We start from the raw sequence: 22745 nt of genomic DNA on the forward strand, positions 1-22745 counted from the left end.
AAAGTCCCTTTCTAAATCTGTAATGCCATTACTAGGACAAGAGATGCATGTAGTGCGGACAGCCACTTAATGCTATAAAGGGACGATACAACTATACAAAAACACTAACATGTTTTTCTTTTTTGTTTATTTAAGTAGTTTTAAATCTTATAGGTGATCTTTATAATTACATACATATTTGTTTATCTAAATGTAAGCAATAATATTCTTTAAAAAATTATGTATCTCATATCAAACCATTTATCTACAATTTTTTTACTTTCAATCCTGGAACCACTACTTCCTAAGCACTAAAAACGAGATTAAATGGCTTTCCTTAAGGAATACAGGTATCAGGAGTTGTTCTAAAAATATCTACTAGGCAAAGCAATTTTCCAAGGTATAGCTGGGTTATGATAAATAGCACAAGAGCATATATATCGGATGCTTGTTTATTCTTAGGTGGGTATTTATATATTCGTAATGCGAGGGGGGTAAAGAATATTAATTTAAACATATTTCTTGAAGCATCTGAGAGATTATGTTACATTGCTATGGATTTTCAGCTTCTGGGATTTGGTTGTACTGTGAGCCCGGCAGCCTTTTCGGTCCTTTCCAGGTTACATCCATCCAAGAACACTAGGATACCGATTCTGACTACTGCAGTAGCAGAACTGACAGGGGACCTCACCTCTGGGGAACAGCCAGGGCCATGAGCTGTGGCAGCCTGCCCCCCTGACAGGGCCTCCTTCCTTGAACTTCTCACACAGCTCCAATCGTGTCTCTGATTCTCCCGGGGATTGCTACTTCAATAAACTCCTGTCACAGATTGACTAGATTCAGCCATTATATTAGTTTGCTAGGCTGCCATAACAAAGTACTACATGCTAGGTGGCTTAAGCAAGAGAAATTTATTTTCTCACAGTCCTGGAAGCTAGAAGTCTGAGATCAAAGTGTCAGCAGATGGCTGACTTTTCTCCGAGTCGTCACATGATCTTCCCTCCGTGTGTGTCTGTGTCCTAATCTTCTTATAAGGACACTGGTCATATTTGATTAGCACTTACCCATACAACCTCATTTCACATTAATTGCTTCTTTGGAGATCCTCTCTCCAGATACAGTCTCATTCTAAGGTATTGGAGGTTCAGCCTTCAACATATGAATTTGTGGGGAACACAATGGAGCCCACAACAGTAATTTTAAAAAGTAGTAGTTCATTAAGCTAACTTTTAAAAATATGAAATACTTGTTTGACAATTTTTTTTCAAGATTTGACTGGATGTTTTTGCATTAAGGAATTTTGCTAAATTAAAGATAATTTGGATAATATGTTTAACTTTAGCAAACCGTATTTTCAGACAAAAGTCTAGATATTATTTTGGAGTTTTGATTCTACCTGTTCACTACTTATTACCAGCCAGGCTCTAAGTAAAAATGATACAAAAGCTTTATTAAGAATTTAAAATACTACAGAGGAATTTCAGTTACAATTTTAGATTTGCCAGATGCCTTAGCATAAAACCTCATTGAAGTTTGTCAACATGCTCCTTGAACCATAACAGAGAGAAGCATAAGTAGTATTTGAAAAGTATACTTGTTCTTTACATATGGAGAAATCAGTGTTTTCTTTTTCTTATGAAAGAGCTTCTCAGTAAAGAACTCATATAAGATTGCTAAATGCCTTTTCTATTTAATTAAAAATAAAGTTTTATCTGAAATAGATTAAACACAACTACTGTTTAATTAAACCAAAAACCTTTCAGAGGGTCTCTCCAATAAGATCAATTAACATTCTGTTCCATATTGAACATAATTAGAAAGGCAATTCTTACAATCCACTGACATAACCTTTAAAATACACTTGGCCTTTACCACGTATCTATATAGCATCTCCTTAAGAATCCAAATGGTTAAACAGAAAAATTATATACTAAATTTAATGTTAGCTTTCATTTTAAAGTTAAAATTACTCAGAAAATAGAACTAATAAATATTATTTCACAACTGGAATTTCTGATTAATTTGAGAAATCTGCATGAGAAAATACATTCCCACAGGCGAAAAAGGAGGATCAAACCTTACATTAGGGAAGTGAAATATTGAGCAAATATAAGAGGAATTCGAGTCCACACACTCCTTTTTAAAAACAAAACCATTTCAGTCAGAGCTTTTGAAATATTTGCCTTAAATTTCTGAGTCACACAGCTTATGTAGACAACAAAATTTTATGAATGCCAACAATAAATTTGAAAAGAAGGCTTGTATTTTCAAACAGCAGCTACTGCATAAAATTAGAAGACCAGAAATGTGACAGATAGTTAAAAAGGCTTCAGCATTTAAATTTACTCATTTTTAAAGAGTAATTTGCTATGTATTTGTTAGTTTAATCAATTTTACTAAAATTAGAAGAGTCACACATCACAGGTGCATAATTACACTTGCCATTAAATACAAACACAGATGCATGCAACAAAATTAGATGCAATCATTTCATTGAGAAAAGAATGGCACTTGTTTCTCATTTCTCATTTTTGATTCAAAAAAAAAATAAACTAAGCTTTGGGTTTTCTCAAAGACTAAAGGGTGTATTATGTGCGGTTTGTAAAAACAGAACAAAACAAAACAAAACAAAACAAAACACACAAAAACCAAAACCTTCCAACTTTTGGTGAGGAATTAGTGATCAGGTCATTCTAGAAGTAATGGAGAGAAACTTTATCAGATCATAGGCGAGGCTTCCATCACTGTAGTCATGATAATCATCACCACATCATAATCAACTCTATATAGACAATGCAGAAAGCAAATGTGCCTTCAATCCATCTAGAATGGCCCTTGCTATAATTTTGCCTACTATGGTATATCCATGTGGGGAAACAGGGCAGGGAGGCTGTCTGTTTATTATTTATGTACCCAGCAGTATGATAACAATTTTCATAGATGTCCTCTCATTCCAGCTCCATGAAGTAAAGTTGGCCTCATTATGAAGATGAGACCTGGGGAGGTGAATTCATTTGCCCTGCTAATAAGGATACAAATTCTAGCAGCAGAGTTAGAATTTGAACTCTGTCCTGGAATCTATTCTGGTATTCTACCTCCTCACCAGTCAATAAACCCAAGAAGACAAAGCCTTCTCTAGCCTTGGCCAGACAAGCTTTATCACTGATATCAAGTCCCACCATGTATATCCTGTAGGCCTGAGTGAGTGACCCCTCTCAGTACCTGAGCTTTTGGAATGCAGATGTTATATGGTGACTTATTTTTTATTTCTCTGTGACATTGCTTTTATCACAGACTGTAAGACTACTGATGTTTTCTGAAATGGGCTTTGAAATCAGAATGGATTTCTCTAACCAGTATGGCTTTGGGAATGATTAAAATGAATCCCACATCAGAATTCTCATTAATATTAGCTGTGGGTAAAAATAATTCATTTGAACATCTGTATAAATAAAGTTTTTTATTCTTTTATTCTTTAGACTTGATGCAATTTTAGGGCAATAGGGAACAAAGTTCATTCTCATGTTGATATGGCTGAATTTCAGCAAAGATCTTGCTGATTAATTCAGCTTTCTTATACTGGGATAATAATCTCATTTCCCTTCTTTCCAACTCTTATTATAGAAACTTTTCAGTTTTAATATTAAATGAGATGTTTTTAACTTTTCTTAGCTAGAGGATGAAGAAATAAAATCAGTTACAATTTTAAAAAATGATGATGATCCCTTAAAATTAGATTTATTTAATTCATAATAAATATTTATGTGAATACTTCTTGAAATGGGGTCATTCACTGGTACAACTATTCCATTAAACATCCTAAATTTCATTTTAATATTATGCTGTCACTTTACTTAAGATTACATACAGAGAACATATTGGGTAATGGACCTAAAGTTTACTCAACCTGCTAGGAGTCGAACTTCTTTTAGTTTCTCAGATGTACTACACTTTCTTTTATCTCTAGAGCTACACATCGTTCCTCCTGGAACATTCTTTTTACTCCATTTCCTTCCTGTTTGCAGGCACAACTAACTCTTCTTCTTTTCTTTCTTTCTTTTTTTTTAATTTGTGCAATCATTATCATGAATACTGTAAAATGATTTTTTTCTCACCCAACTCCTATCAATTCCACTTCCTTGACACATATCTCCTTTTGGGTGAGGTCCAGAGTAGCATTGTTACAACTATCACCATCTTCATTCTTCTTATTGCTAACTATTTAATGTGGGTTTACTATGAATAAGTATTTTGCTGAATATTACATCTGTATTACATAATTTAAAGCTTAGAATAACCCTATAAATCAGGATTAATACTCTTATTTTGTACATTCTCTGCCCTTTGGTTTCAAGACTAAAAATTTAAAGAACTTGCTGGTTGACTTCCCTTTGGTCTCATGAGATTGCTGTGGTTGTCAGTGACATCATGCTCCTGTGCCCAGTTTTGTAATACAAATCGGGACCCCTTATCTGTTTTTTCCATTTCTCAAATCTTCCGCTCAGAAGAGAGAAGCATCACTTCAGCTGCCAATCATTGACCAGGGTAAATCTCATGGCAAAGCATGAAATCTGTTGTTGAGAAGGTTTATTGTCCTCTTTCAGAAAGGAGAACTGCAAGGGAGTAGCAGCAGTGAATCTTTTGAAAAATAATATAAGCTTTCATGTGTGATCTCTTCAAAAGGTATCATGTGTCATTTGATAATGAGCTGAACAGGTACTTGGTAGTTTAAAATTTTGTAATTAAATTCCCATGTAAAAAACAAACTATAATTTAACATATTGAGATATGGATGTTTTGCATTCTTGTCTCATTAATTTAATATCATAACAAGTATGGGGCTCCTACGATTGAAACTTGAAGATCTTGGATACAGCTGTCTCCTAATTAGCTTTAATCGGCCAGTTTAATGCTATTGTTCATTTCCCCATTTTCGTTGTGATTCTATATGCATCGGGTAAAGTGGTAGAAAAACAGTAAGTCTGATTTATTTGACTTTTACTAGGAAATAACTATTGCTTCTAATTTATTTTGGACATATTGAAAACTAGGTAAATATTTCAAAATTATAAAGATTAGATTTCTCTAATATGTTTTGCATTTATTTGATCCATAAAAAAATACCTTGGAAATTAATATATTTATGTTCTTTATAAACAGATTTTAGTGTATTAAAAAAACTCAAAGAATAAAACTTCCTAAAGAGAGTCTATACTTTCTATATTTAAACCTGATTAGCAATTTAATTCACGATTATTATTTATAGATAGAATTTCTCAAGTTCTGTATTTTTCAGTTGCATTTTTTCCCCCAAGACCTGAAAAAGAGGCAGAATACTGTTGTTCTATCATTATATTCTCATAGACGTCTAGGACCAAACAAACAAACAAAACAACCCTGAAACAATCAGTGCATAGCCTTTTCTAAAACATAAAGACTTGGGGCGCCTGGGTGGCTCAGTCGTTAGGCGTCTGCCTTCGGCTCGGGTCATGATCCCGGGGTCCTGGGATCGAGCCCTGCATTGGTCTCCCTGCTCCACGGGAAGCTTGCTTCTCCCACTGTGTCTCTCTCTGACAAATAAATAAATAAAAATCTTAAAAAAAAAAATAAAACATAAAGACTCTTTCACCATGAATTTTTCTTAAATATTTGGCACTGTCCACTTTTTGTTGGTTAGTATGGCCTGGAAGGTGCAAAAAAAAAAAAAAAAATCGTTGTCCATTAATATGAATAGAGAGCTCAAGAAACAGCGAAGTGTGTTGAGATTCTCTCCCACTTCATGCTCTTAGAGTGGCTTTCCTCATATGGCAGGTTGGGACCAGCCCGTTTTCCAATTTCATACCTGAGAGTGAGTGGTGGCTTCGAGGAATTGCAAACTCTGAGGTGATTGGAAAGGTTTGCTTTCTCCTCCATCTCTCTACAAAACGACTCTAAATAATCACTTGGTCATCAGTTATGGTGTATGCTCGCTTTACAAGTACAGCTTAAGGAAATGTCTTCTACTTCTTCCACCTTCCCCGGACAATTCGAACAAGATGGCGCTTTTAAATCCATTTACAAGAAAGTTCTGGACTCCTCTCTGAAAAACTCATCTTGGGGGGTGGAACATGGGACTGCGTCGGTAGCTTCTTTTACAATACCTGACCGGGGTAGCTCCCCAAAGAAAGTGACTTTCCAGAAGAAGGGAAATTAGACTGATAAAGCGATGAATAATCCTATGAGGGGCAGGAGGGAATTTCTTCAGCATTATCAGATAGTTAAGTAGAACAATTATGGAAAAATCCAGGAGTCTAGGGAACTTTTGGAATACATGAAATACTCTGAATCAAAGCAAGGGACACAAAGTAGACTATTTCCTCCTTTACCTTTGCCTTTTTTTTTTTTTTATTTTTTTTTTTAGATTTTATTTATTTTTTTGACAGAGAGAGATATAGCGAGAGCAGAACACAAGCAGGGGGAGCGGGACAGGGAGAAGCAGGCTTCCCGCAGAGCAGGGAGCCCGATGTGGGACTCGATCCCAGGACCCTGGGATCATGACCTGAGCCGAAGGCAGACGCTTAACGACTGAGCCACCCAGGCGCCCTACCTTTGCCTTTTGATTAAATATAACAGAGCCACAGGATTTGGAGTCAAAATTAGCACCAGTACTGATAATCTCTAGAGTTACTGTTTTAAAATGCTGAGGAAGAGGCAGGAAAGACTGCTCCCATGGGGCACTTATCCCATTCCAGGCACCTTGCAGAATGTTTTATATATGTGATTGCATTTGATCTTTCAACAGCTCTGTGGAGTGGGCATTTGGTACATTTCCCAGGTGAAGAAACTGATGCTTAGGGGGAAAATACTATTCCTATTGTCACACAGCCTGTAGGTAAGGGGATCAAGAGTTCAGTTTAGGTCACAAAAACTCTTATCTTTTTATAATTGGAATTCACAGAGCCAAAAAACTTTGAGGATCTTAAATGCCATCTAGTGGCAATTTCTACAAACTGTAGACACAATATCCCAAATGTCATTTAAGAGTCACTCAGGGGCATTTCTGGCAACTTCAGTCAATTCCTATGATGGAAAATATTATGCTGGGTTCCTGTATTTTGAGAGAGACTGACTTCCAGATGTATCACCTGCCTTTATGTTTGGATCCCAAAGGGTTCATCTTATCCTTAGAAATCCATGAAGCACAGAAGAGCCAGCATATAGTTCACTGCCCCTAACAAAATAGGGATTAATAATATTGAAGTGGAGGTCAATTTAAGCATATCTATGCGGGAGTTAGTAAACTATTGGCTCTGCAATATCTATTCATCTGGAATATAAGTGCATTGTAAAAACAATTATGGATGAACAATCTACTAAAACCATTCATCACCATATCAGCATCATACGTAGTTCAAGAATAGGTGCCAGGGTAAAGAAATCAAATGAGATGTAGTAAAAATAGGGTTTCTGGATTAAGAAAAAAAAAATACAGGATGTCCAGTTAAATTTGAAGTTCAGATAAACAACATTATGTGTGTGTATATAAGTATGTGCTCTGCAATATTTGCAACACCCTTTAACTAAAAAACTATTCCATTCATCATTTATCTGAAATTCTTAACTAAGCATTGAGTATTTTTATTTGGTAAATTAAAATAAAAGAAAATGTATACAGTTTCACTGGTTACTGGATTATTCTGCTTAATAAAATAATAGTAAATAACATTTTATAGTAATTATTTAATTATTATGAGCACTTTAGTTATGTTAACACAATCTTACAAAATAGACACTATTATTTCTGTTAAGAAAGTGAGAATATTGTGACACTAACAGGTGGAGTTATAGTCACACGCTAGTTAGTGGCAGAGAAGGAGTTTGAACCCAGACAGTTTTGCTCTATAGAGTCTACCACTCTAATAGTTATGAAATACTGTTTCTTATCAAATATATCAATTAGTTTAAAATTATAAACTACATACACATTGACAATTTTTGAAAATATTATTCAACAGACTTCCAACATGCATTAAGGTTCTACTTTAAATAAGGCCTTTTCATGAGACAAAAACAAACACTCCATCTTCACTGAACATATTTTACTCTTTGCAAATGATACTTCAGAAACTGGTAGTGTCTCATGGTCATTATTAGGAATATCAAAGGACTAATTATCAAAAACCCTTGATTATTTAAATTCCATAATTCCGTATCTTAGAGTTTTAACACTATCCATACATATATATATGGTTCACAACCAGAGAATACTGGAGATACAGAACCCATTACAGATTCCCTGTTTTAGATTTTAGACATGGTTCTATGTATGCATCTTTGATGTACCTTATTTCCCATAGAGGTAGGAGAAGCTAAAGATTTGTTGTTGGATTCATTCATTTAATAAAGTCAGATCAATGTAAGCCTGATATTTTTGAATTCTCCATATTTATTTAATTTGAAGTGTCCTCATAGTCTACTCCTAAACTGCACTTAGATTCCTATTCAAATAATTTTCAATTCAACATATACCTAAGCAAGTTCCATTAAAACAGTTGCCTCTAAATAAAAATGTTTGTCAGTCAAGCCATAAATTGCCAACTCCTTTTCTCTCAGACTTCATCTTGTGTAAGAATCCCAGCATACATACTCCAAAATGCACATTTTCTATGCCTAATCCAGATTTAATAACATCGGAAGCTCTGGAGATGGAATTTGGGAATCTGCATTTTCAGCCAGCCCATGCCAGCTGATTCTAATGCAGGAAGTCTCCAAACCACACTTTGAGAAAATGACTTTGATTCCAACCTGCAAGAAGGTACAAGCAGCTGGTGGTATGCTTTCTCCCATTTCAAGCTTTAAAGCTGCTTTATTTTTAGGATTTCCGCTATTTCCCATTACAGAGCTTTGAGGCAGCTGTAGAAACACACACACACACACACACACACACGCACGCACATTTAGTGTTACAGTCTACAGTGTTCTTAGATATATTATCTTGTCAATATAGCTCCTCCTATATCATCAGGCATTGCCTAACAGAACAGATGGGTCCTGTGGTACTCATGAAGAGCATCAAATCCCATAGCTTTGGGGATTAAAACTACAGTGCTTCTCATGAAAGAAACAAAGGCTGAACCTCCAATAGGTGGTAGGATGTTGGGATAGGGGAGAAAGGTGACACAGAGCTTAACTGGAATAATGGTTATTCAATTACCCTTGCTTATATTTTATTCATTTACTTTAAGCCCACTTAACCATATTTGGGTTTGTTAATTATGCTGCATATAAAATGGTAACAATAATCTTATACAATTCCACAATTATAAGTAATACAATTTTGAATGCATATAAAATTCTATTCTTTTCATTGTAAAACTATAGAACAAGGTATCATATAAGTAGGTACTAATTAATAATGCTTATAGGTAAATATCTCTTGGTTTTTTTCTTTCTTATATTGGATAACCTTAGATGAAATACTTTTTATCTGCTTTTAGCAGTATAAAGAAAATAGTACAAGTGGGCAAATGAACCTATTCTATTGAATATATATGTGTGTGCGTGCACGCACACACACACAGCTGTTTCCTTTAAATTTTTCTCTATCAAAAGCCACTGACCATGTAGAAGAGAGGATTTATGGAACAACAGAAATTTTATTATTCAAAGAGACTATAGTCTGACTTCTTAAATGAGGAAGTTCTGCAAGGAACATATTTGTAAAACAATGATGCTTTCATAGTTCCAAGTTCTCATTGTTCAACAGTGGTGAATGCTACAAAATGTCTATTGCTTATGTTTAGTGTCCCATTTTACAATAAAACAGTGACTATCCTAATACGAATTATACTTTAAAATTTAATGCACATCAGCTACAAAAGCCTCTCTCATTGCAATGAAGAGAGAGAACTTTATACCATGAACATAGAGAAGGCAAACCCAAGAAGTGTATGAACATTTGCAGGAGGATGAACTTCACAGATTATATATTTAAAGGTAAGTTTCAGTGATGATCCTCTGTCACTTTAAGTGAGGGAAAACAAGAGTTTTAAATAAATTATCAAATGGACTTTTCAACAAATGAGAGAAAAATTTTTTACCACTTGAGTGTCAAGTATTTGTATATTATAAACTTCTCTAGCTAAGCTTTTTAGCTCATAGGAGATGTTTCTTAACAAGTAAAATGTTCACATGTTACTTTCCTTGCTTAGAGTGGTCAATGTACAGAGTCCATTTTAGTCATGGCATGGGTCCACTATTCTCCAGGTACATCTAGGCTCACTTTAGCTTATGGGAAACATTCTTTCTGAAACGGAAGTGAAAATAATGCTCTGAATCCATTTAGGCAATTTTAAATGCTTGGCTTGTACAGATATGGACATAGAATTGATGACATTGTTGTGATATTGAGTAGGTCTATCACAAAAAGAGAAGAATGCAGTGAATTGGAAAACCCTACTTCCAAATACACATACTTTGCATATATTTGGCTATACTGAAAAAAATCATGAAAAAAAAAGGTTGCTAAGGATAGACTTCATTTTACATGATGCCAAATGCAAATAGCCATGAAAAATGGCACTCAATGGAAAACAGAGAAATTGGAATTTTGGGTCAAGTTCTGACATTTATAGGATTAAGTCATATAACCTCTGTAAATTGTTTCTTCATGTCTTGAGATAGAATATTTTATACAAATAATTATATGTATGCAGATTATTATAAGGATACAGTGAAAATTATTAGAAAAGCCCTTTGAAAACAACAAAGTGCTGCAGAAAGACAATTTATGATTGGTATAGAATATTCTAAGTGGTTCCTGGAGATGTTAAGGTAGTTATTTTTTTAAAAAGCACTCTGTGATCAAATAAGTTTGAATATCTCCAAATAAAACAAAACTCTTTCCTATTGGACTCTTAAGGATCCTATGTTAAGATTCACTTGAATCAGTAAGAACAGAGAAGAGGATATAGGCTTTACCAAATATATTTTGGTACAGAATCTTTTTTTTTAATAACCTATGGAAGCAGTGTTTTGCAGGGTACAGTTTGGGAAATGCTCATAAAAGTTATCATTTGGGGAGAAAGGGAACTTAATTTGTTTTAGAGTACTGCATGTTTAAGATGAAAGAGTGATATATGTTATCCTAATTTTATCAATTCATAATCACACTGAGGAAGAGACAGCCTTTTGGAAACTCTGAGTCTGTAGTAAGAAGGACAGAATTCTGGTGATAGAATTACCTGAAGAAAAGGAGTATCTAGAAAAATAAAAAAATTTGAGGGTCAAAACCAGGAACCAAAAGAGCTAAGACTGAAGCCAGTTGTGGCCACAAGCTGAACCTAGAGAAGCCAGTAGTCAAGGGAGCACTTGGTGGCCCTGTGAGAGCCAGGCTGGGCTGAACCTTCCACGGGGATGAAGGTGGATCATAAATAGGCTGTCAACTTTCAGAGGGCAGAGCTGAAAACAAAGCACCGAGTAGATAAACCAAACGACAAGGACATAGGAAGCTTAGGTGAGAGGAGGGGAATCAGACACACCAGGACTCCAGGGAAATAGAGGGCAGGTCAAAGTGAGGGAACAGCATCCAGACATCTTGACAGACCTTGGGCAAGGGGCCAAAACTCTAGTTGGCCTTGAAACTAAGACCACAATCTATCCTAGTCAAGAAACATATCTATTTTCCTCTGAAATACATACTACTTCCAGAAAGTAATTAATTGGAAGCGATAGGCAGATATGTCCTTATGCACCTCTTAAAAAAATCTCAGAGAAGATTCTAACCAGAGGTTAATACAGAAACAGGCATGGTTAGGTGGACCTACACTTCCCAGGAGACAGACTTTGCCAATGAACTACAGTAGCAGCGTGAAACAAAGACATTAGAGATTTAAAAGTCACTTCACAGAGGCATGTTTTCCCCACAGAAATGTGAGTTTAATAGTGAAAGAGAAAATGAATGTGATACTTGCTATAAATAAATTTATTTTATATTGACATTAGCTGCAAATAAATACTTCATAAATGAGAGACATCGTAATCATAAATGTAAATGAAAATTGAATGACCTACTCCTCATAGCACCACTGACTTTGAAAAAAAATTACAAAGGTCTTTAGGAAAAACCAAAACAGCTGGACCAGGTGAGTTTAATTGTGACCAGGAGTCTTGAATAGAGCAGCGTTCTCTAAAATGTAGGGTGTGTCCACAGACATGCCATCAAGTTGTAGGAAAAATTAGAATTTCTGTCCTATTTCATACTAGTTTTATATTAAACCAAACAAATAGGAATCACATTTTTAAAATATTTAATCTGTGCCTGTGTGTGTGTGTGTGTGTGCATTTAATGGTCAGCAACACTAAATAAAATTTTTACAGTGTGGAGCCACAAATTTAAAGGGCAAGCTAGATGTACAGAAATACCAGAAGCCTTCCTTCAAGACAAGGTGAGTGGTCAGGGCTATGCACTAGGCTCTGAAAGGGCTTTCTAATCCAACAAATATTCCCTGGAAAAAGGAGTCACCTCACTCACTGAACAGTCTATAAAATATTGTGGTAGAAATTGGCACAAGAGCCTCCTGGCATGTTTCAAGTTCCCAGTCTATTGCTGGCTTGGCCTGCAATCTTCAGCAAGCCTCTCAGACTCCCTGTGGCCTCATTATAAAACAGACATAACTTAGTCACTGAGAGAGTTTCTTTAAAGGCAAAACAAAATCACTGATTAGAGGAGATTCTCATTTTATTTGGAAGTCTTCACAAATGCTTGTCTTATTTGAATCAGTATTCTGATTCTAAATTCCAGGTTCTAAATTTCATTCATTGGCATATCTTCAGCTCATATTTTTAGAGGAGAACAGTTACGATTCTTAAAACTGTATCTCATTAATAAAAGATAAAGAATATGTCACAAATTAAAATTTATTTGTGCACAAAGGAATCAGAAGTCATTTAATTCTTATTATCACAAAAACACGAATGGGCCTGCTGTGCACACACCATTCTCATAAGTCCTGCTGTTCAGCTTTTCAATGGTCTCAAATACTTCTTCTAAGCTGAAGCATCCAATTCCCCCCATTTCTGTTTATTGCCTCTGGCCTGTTGTATCATGACAATTAGGGCGTCAGTAATCATATATGCAGGCAGACACAGTGCCCAACATACCTTTCAGTTCCTTGCACCTGGCACTGTGTTTTGCAACAGTAGGTGTCTCAAAAATATTTATGTGAATTTTTAAATTATGAAGCCACTTAAAATAACCTCTGAACCACAAAGCCTCCCTCCAATTTCTATGTACCCTTAAGGCTTGCTTCCCAAACTGCACCCTGCACTTAATCTAATGTATGCTTTAGAAGCTACTGTTTGTACATTTTTCATAATTTGCTATAGGTCAATGTTAGTGTATTAGTGCTTCATAATGGCTTAATATGTCTCACTGCTTTGTCTTAGGGGATTCTTATTTTTTTAAGCTGTTTATAGAGAGATATCTACTAACCTATAGAAATGATACAAAGTTAGAACAGGTGGAAAGGTAGGGGGGATAGTTTAGGTATTAAGTAGATAAACTCTGCATAATATATGTTAATTTTTTTAATTTGAGAGAGAGAACACAGAGGAAGAGTGAGAGGGAGAAGCTGACTCCCTGCTAAGCAGAGACCCCAATGCGGAGCTCGATCCCCGGACCCTGAGGTCATGACCCGAGGTGAAGGCAGACGCTTAACCAACTGAGCCTCCCAGGGTCCCCTATAAGTTAATTTTTTAAAGAGTCATTTTAAGGTTAGATGGTTATATCTGCAACACTAAGTAATTATATGATGTCTTTTTGTTAACTTCATCATAAATTAGTTGGTGGTCCTGATAATTTTCTGATTACTTTGGACGTGGTCAACCATTATGTAAGATACTACAATCTTAGTTGTCTGAGAGGTTTTTTTTTTTTTATTATTATGTTATGTTAGTCACCATATAGTACATCATTAGTTTTTGATGTAGTGTCTGAGAGTTTTTAAAAGGGAAGGTTGCCTGGGCAGTTATCTTTTTAAAATAATATTCACATTTCATTTTGTTTTCTTTATTTTATTTTTTAAAGTGATCTTTACACCCAATATGGGGCTCAAACCTACAACCCCGAGATCAAGAGCTGTGTGTTCTACGGACTGAGCCAGCCAGGCACCCCTATAATATTCACATTTTGGATGAACAAGAGAAAAAACGGAGTTTTAGAATACTGATGTGATCTGTTAGCCCCCAAAACCAGATTTTTGGACTTCAAACTATGCACTCAGTGTACTAGATTGACTCCAGCTGCATTTCCCTTTGCCTTCTAAGTTCTTGCTATATAAATACACTACTCAATTTTTTTTTCTCATTAAAAGGTTTTTTTTTTTTTCTAATTGGATGGTAGAGATTCCCTTTGATATTGTAAACTTACAAAGAATGGAAAGATGATTTATAGTCTAAGCCAAGTATGGACATCTTTGACTCATTTCATAAACTCCAAAATATCCTAACGTTATGAAAGACGGAGGCTGTTTCATAATCATACATAAATTGTTTCATTACTTGATCTCTTTCAGATCTGCTTTATAACTGAACCTTTCCTGTGGGCTTATGGGTTACTATATATGAGATTTTGGGATAGTAAAATGGAAATCAGAATATTTCTTCATATTGCCAAATGTTTTCCAGGGGCCTACAGGTCCCTTGATCCTTGAAAATCTTTCCTTCAGCTTCTCTGTAAATAAATTGTCCAAAGGGCAAGAAAAGTTAATGGCTTTAAAGAAGTTATGAATTTTATGGCTAGAATACCCCCTTTAAAAAATCTGAAACAGACGAAATTAAATAAGGTTTAGTTAATTTGAAAACTTAAATTCAATTGCTGTCTTACACATTTCCATAAAATTAGTATTGCAATAAAGCTGTGTAGGGTTAGCTGCAATTTTGACAAAAGTCAATACTAAAGTGTGCAGTCTAACAACTCTATTAATTCTACTAATTTGGTTGAAATACTATGCAGACTACCTTAAATTAGCAAATGTTTCATGAAATAGACCAAAAGGTCATTTCCTAGGTGATCTGTTGACCTTTTCCTTCCTATTAGTCATTTATATTATGCTACCCTTCATTAAATCTGAAAAACTTTTAACCAGACTCAGTTATGGATGGTGACTTATCCATGTTCTATAGTCACCACCAATAAGGCAATGAATTCATGCATGATATATACACTATAAGAGAATTTATAATGTCTTATTTTAAAAAATATTTTTAATCAATCCAAGTTAATTCTTAGAGTGTTCCTTGTACAGCTGCATCTACTAGACCAAAATATTTCTTCACAATTTGTAAGATTATCATCAGTAATGCTCCTACCCCTGTTAGAATGTCATTAAACATCTCAATTCCATGCTGAATTTTAAGCAGTTTGTATAATCCGAGCATAAATAAGAAGGGAATTCACTCAATCTGTTAAAAAGCCACTGAAAATGGTCATAAAAAGACATTCTAGTAAGAATATGATTTCTGTAGAGAACATTGCCAAGTAACATAATGTGCATTTAGAGCTATTAATATTATTATTACTACTCGCAGGTAAAGATCTGAAAAATCTGCCACTACCTAGATAAAAAAATTGAAATTTTTTGTTTGCTAATGCAAATTTATGTAACTTATCAATACTGCTCACAGTTTGCAACTGAGTTGGTAGTATAGTATTTTACGTTTCATCATTTTATTGGAAAATCCCCTTTGGAAGAAGCAAAGAATATGGATACATATCTTCATTCTTAGTTATGACTGGTGGCATCAGATTATATTCTCCTCAGATTATGTAAATCACCAGAAAGAAAAAAAAAGGAGCTATCATCCATTGCTGGGAACCTACTATGTGCTTCCTTGGTTCTGTCATTTGTCTGATTTAATCCACCTTAAAATACGACAAAACTTCTGGGTCCTTTGTTTAGAAACTAACCACAGAAGATAACTGTCTGATCCTAAAAAATCTCAGTGAGATAAATGTCACTTTATTTTTATAACAGGGATTAAAATCTAATCTAACTATGTGTTAGGAATGTCCAACTATGAGTCAGGAATGATTGGCTTATGTGGTTTCAATTTAGGTGTAGGAAAGATTTTTTGAAAGGCAGAAACTGCAATTTAACCTTCAGAGGCCTTGGAAAACACACTGGTAGGGCTTCTTGCTCAAAGTTTTAGAGAACATCAAACACATCAAAGTGACGGAACAACATTTTTTCTGAGGTCTGAGAAATGTCTCTCATTTAGGACTGCCTGTGGACTTAACACCCTTTTGCCACGTTTCTATAGGAATAGCATAATGATTTCATGATTAACAGTAGCTCAAGGACATTAATGGGTTAGGAAAGATCACTTCTAAAAAATAACACAAGAACATTTGCTGGAGAAGCAGCTGATAGTTTGACCATATTATGGAAGAGACTAGAAGAAACCTTAGAGCAATAATAAGAATAAAATGTTAAAGTGATATTTGAATACATAAGAATTCCTTAAAAGAATATCTTAAAGAATTCCTTAAAATACATAATGACTGGGCCAAAGGGCATTTGGGGGGTTTCTTTTAGAGCAATCTTATTTCCAGATATTATCCAAGTAGGTTTGGGGAAAACCTATTAAACTGAAATAAAACTCTCATCATTAGAGGGTTATATGTACAGTTGATGTATAAAAGAAATTTCTTAAAAATCAATTAGCAGGAGATTGTTAATGAAGGAAGGGAATTTTAAATGACAGACGTGGTTTTTCTTCTGAAGAGCTATTTCTCAGAACTGATGCATCTTGGTTAAAAACACAGCTAAAACTTACAAATTCAGAAGTCTCAAACAAGGATAAAAACTGACTCTACACCAATAATTCAAAAATCAGTTCACCCTACACATTATCTGTAAAAATGTTAATATTATTTTCAACAAAGATACTAACAAGCATAACAAGGTACAGTGGAACAGATTATATTCTCTTGAGGAGAAGATGCTAAAAATAATCACAATTCTGGAGCATTTTCTTTCATGATGTCAACAAAGAAAAAAAATATAAGAAAAGATGTCAATTTACCTTGCCCTGAAGATTCTGAATATGTTTTGACACAACAAAAAACAGACTATACTGGAAGAACTGGTCCTTGAATTGACAGAAAATCTGTCACCAACAGAATGAATCTATTTCATCATGCAAGTTACTTCAAGAAGACAGTTGAAAAGCCATCTTAAAAAAAGTGATGGATGGAGGTGTGGATCGAAGATTACACACTGATTCATGTAAAAAATGTTTGTTTTATTTTATCTTTCTAAAGATATTTGCCATCAGCAATCCATTCACGTGGGTATTTCTGGAGTCTACTAGCTTATCTGAGTTACTTATGGGGTATAAGATATTTTGTCTTATTCCACATGGCATTATGACTCACAAATAAAATTAGCTAAATCCAGTTAATCAGAGGTAGGACTAGAATATTTCCAATACATAAAATGTTATACAGCAACAAAGAACCAGTTTAACTTTGCCATCCAAGTCTAACAAATGCGAAAAAGTTTTTCCATGGTTTCTTCAAATTAAGAACTTGAAAACTTCATAAAGTCTATGTATTATGAAAATTTAGTTCCTGTGTTATAAAGACTAGATCTTTAACATGAGATTTTATTTTATTTTTTTAAGATTTATTTATTTATTTTAGAGAGAGAGTGCACGCACAAGTGGGGTGAGGGGCAGAGGGAGAGACTCTCAAGCAGGCTCCCCAATGAGCCGGGAGCCTGACACAGGGCTCCAATCCCACAACCCACGAGATCATGACCTGAATGGAAACCAAGAGTCAGATGCTTAACCCACTGAGCCACCCAGGAGCCCCTCACATGACATTTTAGATTTCTATTTCAAATATTATTTTAAAATTTGAGGATGTTACCAGTTAGGGACCAGAATGATATGCCATCTAGGCCCAGATCAGTAATTTGAACTATACTTTGAACTATTCATTTATCCACTTATTCATTCATTCAACAAATATTTATTGAATGCCTATCATGTCAGGTGTTATAACAGGTATTCAGTGAGGTACTGGACAACAAGTTGAGAAGTCACAAAAGACAAATGTAGTTTCATCCCTCCTGGAGCAAACAGCTGAATCTGAGAACACAGTTTCCAATACAGTGTGATAATGGACAGTGGGGGTATTACCGAGGACACAGTAGTACTCAGGGGAGAGCTGAGTACTACTGTGGTAAGATGAGGCTGCTAGTAGTAGCAAAGCCTTCCCAGAAGAAAGTACATCCAATCTGCAGCTGAGGAGGTCACCCACACAGGGCAGGGGATGCCAAGGGTAGAGGTGCTCTTTCTATTCTTTTCCTCTAGGAAGAGGATATTTATAAAGGCATTGAAAGAGAGAACATTTGGTTTGAGAAAGTGAAGCAAATTTAGAAGTGTGGTAAGAGATGACAAGGGGCCAACTCCTGCAAAAACTTCGAGGCTAGGGGCACCTGGGTGGCTCAGTCATTAAGCATCTGCCTTCGGCTCATGTCATGATACCAGGGTCCTGGGATCGAGCCCTACATCGGGCTCCCTGCTCGGCGCGAAGACTGCTTCTCTCTCTCCCACTCCCCCTGCTTGTGTTCCCTCTCTCGCTATGTCTCTCTCTGTCAAATAAATAAATAAAAGCTTTAAGACAAAAGAAAACTTCGAGGCTATGTTAAGAAATCTGCACTTTATTCTGAGGCTAATAGGGAGCAATTGAAGGGTTTTAGAAAGGGAGTAAGAGAATCATATTTGCATTTTAGGAAAAAAAATGCACTCACTGGTTACAATTTGGGAAATGGATTTTTAGAGAGTGAGACCAGAAACAGGAAAGCTGGTCAGGAGGCTTCTGCAAAACCCAGGTGAGGGGGTGGTAGCCTAGATCAGGGAGGGGGCTGAGGGGATGGCGAGAAGAGAAATATGCAGTGTGAGTGTATATGTGTGTGTATGTTTGTGTGTGTGCATGTGTGTGTGTAGACATACACCCTTCCTTCAAAAAGCTCTTAAACATTAAAAGGAGAAAAACACACAGAATTATCCTTAATGCATAATAGCTAATGAAAGAGCTCAATAAAGCTCCAGATCAATAGAGACCCAGATAGAATGTTAGGGGAAAGTAAAGAGATTAAGAAGACTCTATTGGACGTTTCGGGTGACTTAGAACAGACTCAGGTGGCAAATCTGGTTCCATGAAGAGTAACATTTGTTGCTATTATAATTGTTTTTGTAATTTTCAGAAATGTAATGAATTACCACAGTTTTGAAACTCATGGATACAGCATAAAAATAAATAATAGAACTCGTATCTTTCAAATAAAATGACCTCATCATGGAATTAAGCTGTCTTACTTTTCTTTGCCACAGAAGACATTAACAAATTTGTGCATACTTAAAAGTACTCCACAATAAATACATTTCAAGAAGATTGTTTTTAAAAAGCACTGACTATAACTGCACTTCATTTGCAAATGATAAATAGACTCTGCAGTGTCTATGCTTTCCTTCTATAAGCAAGGTCTCTTATGAGGATGTAATCAAATTGCTCCATTGCTTAGCAACCACGGATAAAGAGCTAATAAGTCAGGAGTCATGATTCTGTGGGAACAATCTGCAGGTCAATAGCATGATTTCAGGGCGGTCTGGAATCCTGCTGTGGCACTTTCAAACCAATACCAACAGGAAGCATTAGGATAGATGAGAGTTAAAATGCAAATGCTTTCATGATCGATTGAATTGACCCATGTATATTGTGATCTGGTACAATCTGGGGCATCAATCTGACAAGCATCTATAAATAAACATCACAGTAAAAATAGCCCATGGATATGGCTTCATAAGGAATTTTTGTTTTACCAATTTTAGGTAAGCCAAAGAAGAAGGTACACTTAAATTAGAATGAAGGCAAGGACTCTGACATTCACCTAACCAACAGGAAATCTCCAAAGGAAGAGGAGCAGACACTGGTGAAACAGTTTTTGAAAATATTACCTGTAACCATTGTGACTGGTCATTGTGGCCAGAGGTCCAGGCATTCACTTTGCCCTGTTTGTCCAGTCGAGCTTTCCTTGGTTCCCAAGTGAACATGTCCATGTTGAGAGTCCTGAAGATGCTCGATGCAGTGATCTGATAGTCTTGTATATGTCCTGATTTCATCCCCAGAGGCTCCGAACAGCCTGGAAGAAAATGAGAAAGGCTCCATGAGAAAAATAATTTATTACCCTGGAAGTCTTCTACGTTCATTTTGGATGGGCAAAAGAAGATTAAGCATAATGCTATTCATTTCCCCAAAGAGAAAGCATCTAAATTCAGAAAAGGCTATAATCAGAAATAAATCTGGAACAAAATCGAAAAACAAGATAGCCAATTCAGGCTATTTTGTCTGAATATATTTTGGAAAAATTGAAAACAAGGCAGACAATTCAAACCACTTTTCTGTGATAGATGATTTTGCAAAATGAAAACAAGGCTGAAATGCTCTCTCCTGTCTCATTACTGATAGCCTCATGACTATTCCCTGGTTTTCAACAGTTTCATTGTGTCTTCAAAAAAGAACATTTTCTCACGATGTATATTTGGTTTTCTTTTATTTGTTTCCATAATATTGCAAATGAAAATTCCCTCAGTACAAAGTCATTTTCACAAACCACTCCAATGGTATATTTCAAACTGGACAGTATTTTGTTTTCTGAGAATTGTCTGTTAATCTTTATCACTGATTCTTATAGCACCAACATGGCTTCTTCTGGACACTGAGGAAGCTTATATTTATTCAACGTGTACCATGTGCCAGGCACTATGTAAGTATAGAATTTAAAGTAATAGATAAGATAATAAAAGAAAATAAGGTAATTCTTGCAAAAATCATTATTGCACAAGCCTTCTTATAAAAACTTACATTTTGATCATACTCAGTAACTTCTAGTACTGGATATTTTTGAAAGATTTTCAAATCGGCACATATGTTTTCAGTTTTGACATGGTATGAAATTTGGGTTTGTTTGTCAATGGGAAATTGTGTGTATATGTCCTCACATGCATGCGTGTGCACACACACACACACACAATTTCTCAAAGAAACATACACATAATTTCCCAATCTTGAGTTGCAACTGTGACAAAATTCCATTCACAAAGCTCATAACAGGAAGCATGATTCTATTACCATATTAGTCAGTGGTTGAGTCTTGCTATGTATAATTGCTACATTTTGACCAAAGAACACATGGGTTTGATCATCAAGAAAGTCAAGACGAAAGGGGGGACTTCTCCAATCAAGTCCGTCGCCTTGTACTGTACTGGTTTCCCACTTATTCTCTTTGTGGCCTTTTACCCATTATTTAACCATGTTATGCCTCCCTTTTCTCATTTGTAAAATGGTGGTAATAATAGAACCTACCTCAAAAAGTGTTCAAAGAAATTAGATAAATAAAGTATGTATGTATGTATGTATTTATTTATTTAGCTAAATAAAGTATTTAGAAACAGTCTGGCATATAGCTAGCATTCAGTAAGTGTTAGTTATGCTTATTATTTCCATAAAGCTCATTCTGACACATAACAACCTTAAGTCCCCAGATCAGCAGACCAGTAAGCACTAAATAATGTAGTAGGACTCGTTGCATTTTTTGAAACGAGGCTGTTTTAAGTCCAGGCTCTAAGAGAGAGGGCTTAGAACTGCTCATGATAAATAATTCTTAAGTACAACTAATTGCTTCTGTTCTAGTCAATCTAGACCACTACCTTCTTGAGGCTTCTCCATGTTTGGTCTCACATCCACCTTCTAGGAAATACCTCTCCTATGCAAACATGACCAAAACTGACATGGAAGGTTAGCCAATTGTGTGCCTTAGCACAAGTCTTATTGGAATTCAGGTGTAGGAGACCTAGACCCTAAATCTCAGGATTAAAATAGTTCAAATTCCTAAATATAACTTCTGAGGGAGAAAAATTGCATGACAAATCTCAAAGATTCTAGATAATTCCAAAATCTTAACGACATGCCATTTATCTGCTGGCAGTTCTAAGGTAACATGCATTGCCTGCATTATAGATTTCTGACTTTTCTATTATGACCACCAACCCCCCGACCCCCCCCCATACCCACCCTGCCCTGATACTGGAGTCTTTGTAAAACTGCTTGGCTTGCAGAAAGATACAAAGGAAAGGGAAGTTGTTTTTCTCCTTTTGTGATATAATATTTGAAGTCAGATGCCTTTACTTTGACCATTTCTGCTTCGTCATAGAATTCATTTCATACCCACTCTGTTGTCTAGTATCTAGCCCAGAGCAAGTGCTGAATAATTTGTTCAAAGAATGGATGGATTAATGACTATTCCTCCTCTAATTACAGTCATGATTCATTTCATTCTAACCATCTTGAATCATACCTCTTTCAGAGAATTTAGGGGATTTTCTTTTTTAAGTGTCTGAGAAAAAAATTAACTGTTGATCTTCTGGGCAGGCTGAGAGATCTTAATAACAGCTTATTGAATATAGTAAGGCAGACTTGTGCTTAACGGCATTGCAGGGGACTGTGGGAAATCATTTGGCACATTATATTTCTGTTTATTTCTAAGTGTTATAGCTAACCTCTCTGCCAATTTGCCTCACACCACAAATTTTCCTTCCCATCCACATGATTTCATATGTATAGATTAACACTTTTGCCAGAATAGACAGCACCTGAACAAAATGAGTATTAACAAAAAAATTGATTATTTCTAGAGTGAGGTGCCCTAGCATTTAAAAGC

The 22745-nt window shown here is 35.5% G+C and overlaps 1 protein-coding gene across 2 annotated transcripts in view; it reads right to left on the reverse strand.

Moving 5' to 3' along the window:
• Window positions 1-22745, reverse strand: part of EDIL3 (EGF like repeats and discoidin domains 3) — a 392992-nt gene that overhangs the window by 70141 nt on the left and 300106 nt on the right. For both annotated transcript variants that reach the window (XM_045897839.3, XM_045897830.3), the window contains one exon: window positions 19984-20168. In XM_045897839.3, the coding sequence (XP_045753795.1) occupies window positions 19984-20168 (185 nt within the window). The remainder of the gene's footprint in view (window positions 1-19983; window positions 20169-22745) is intronic.

The sequence above is a fragment of the Mirounga angustirostris genome, unplaced genomic scaffold, assembly GCF_029215605.1.
Source record: "Mirounga angustirostris isolate CCGP_5_RB_7025 unplaced genomic scaffold, mMirAng1.0.hap1 SCAF_7, whole genome shotgun sequence".
In the NCBI taxonomy this organism is placed as follows: domain Eukaryota; kingdom Metazoa; phylum Chordata; class Mammalia; order Carnivora; family Phocidae; genus Mirounga; species Mirounga angustirostris.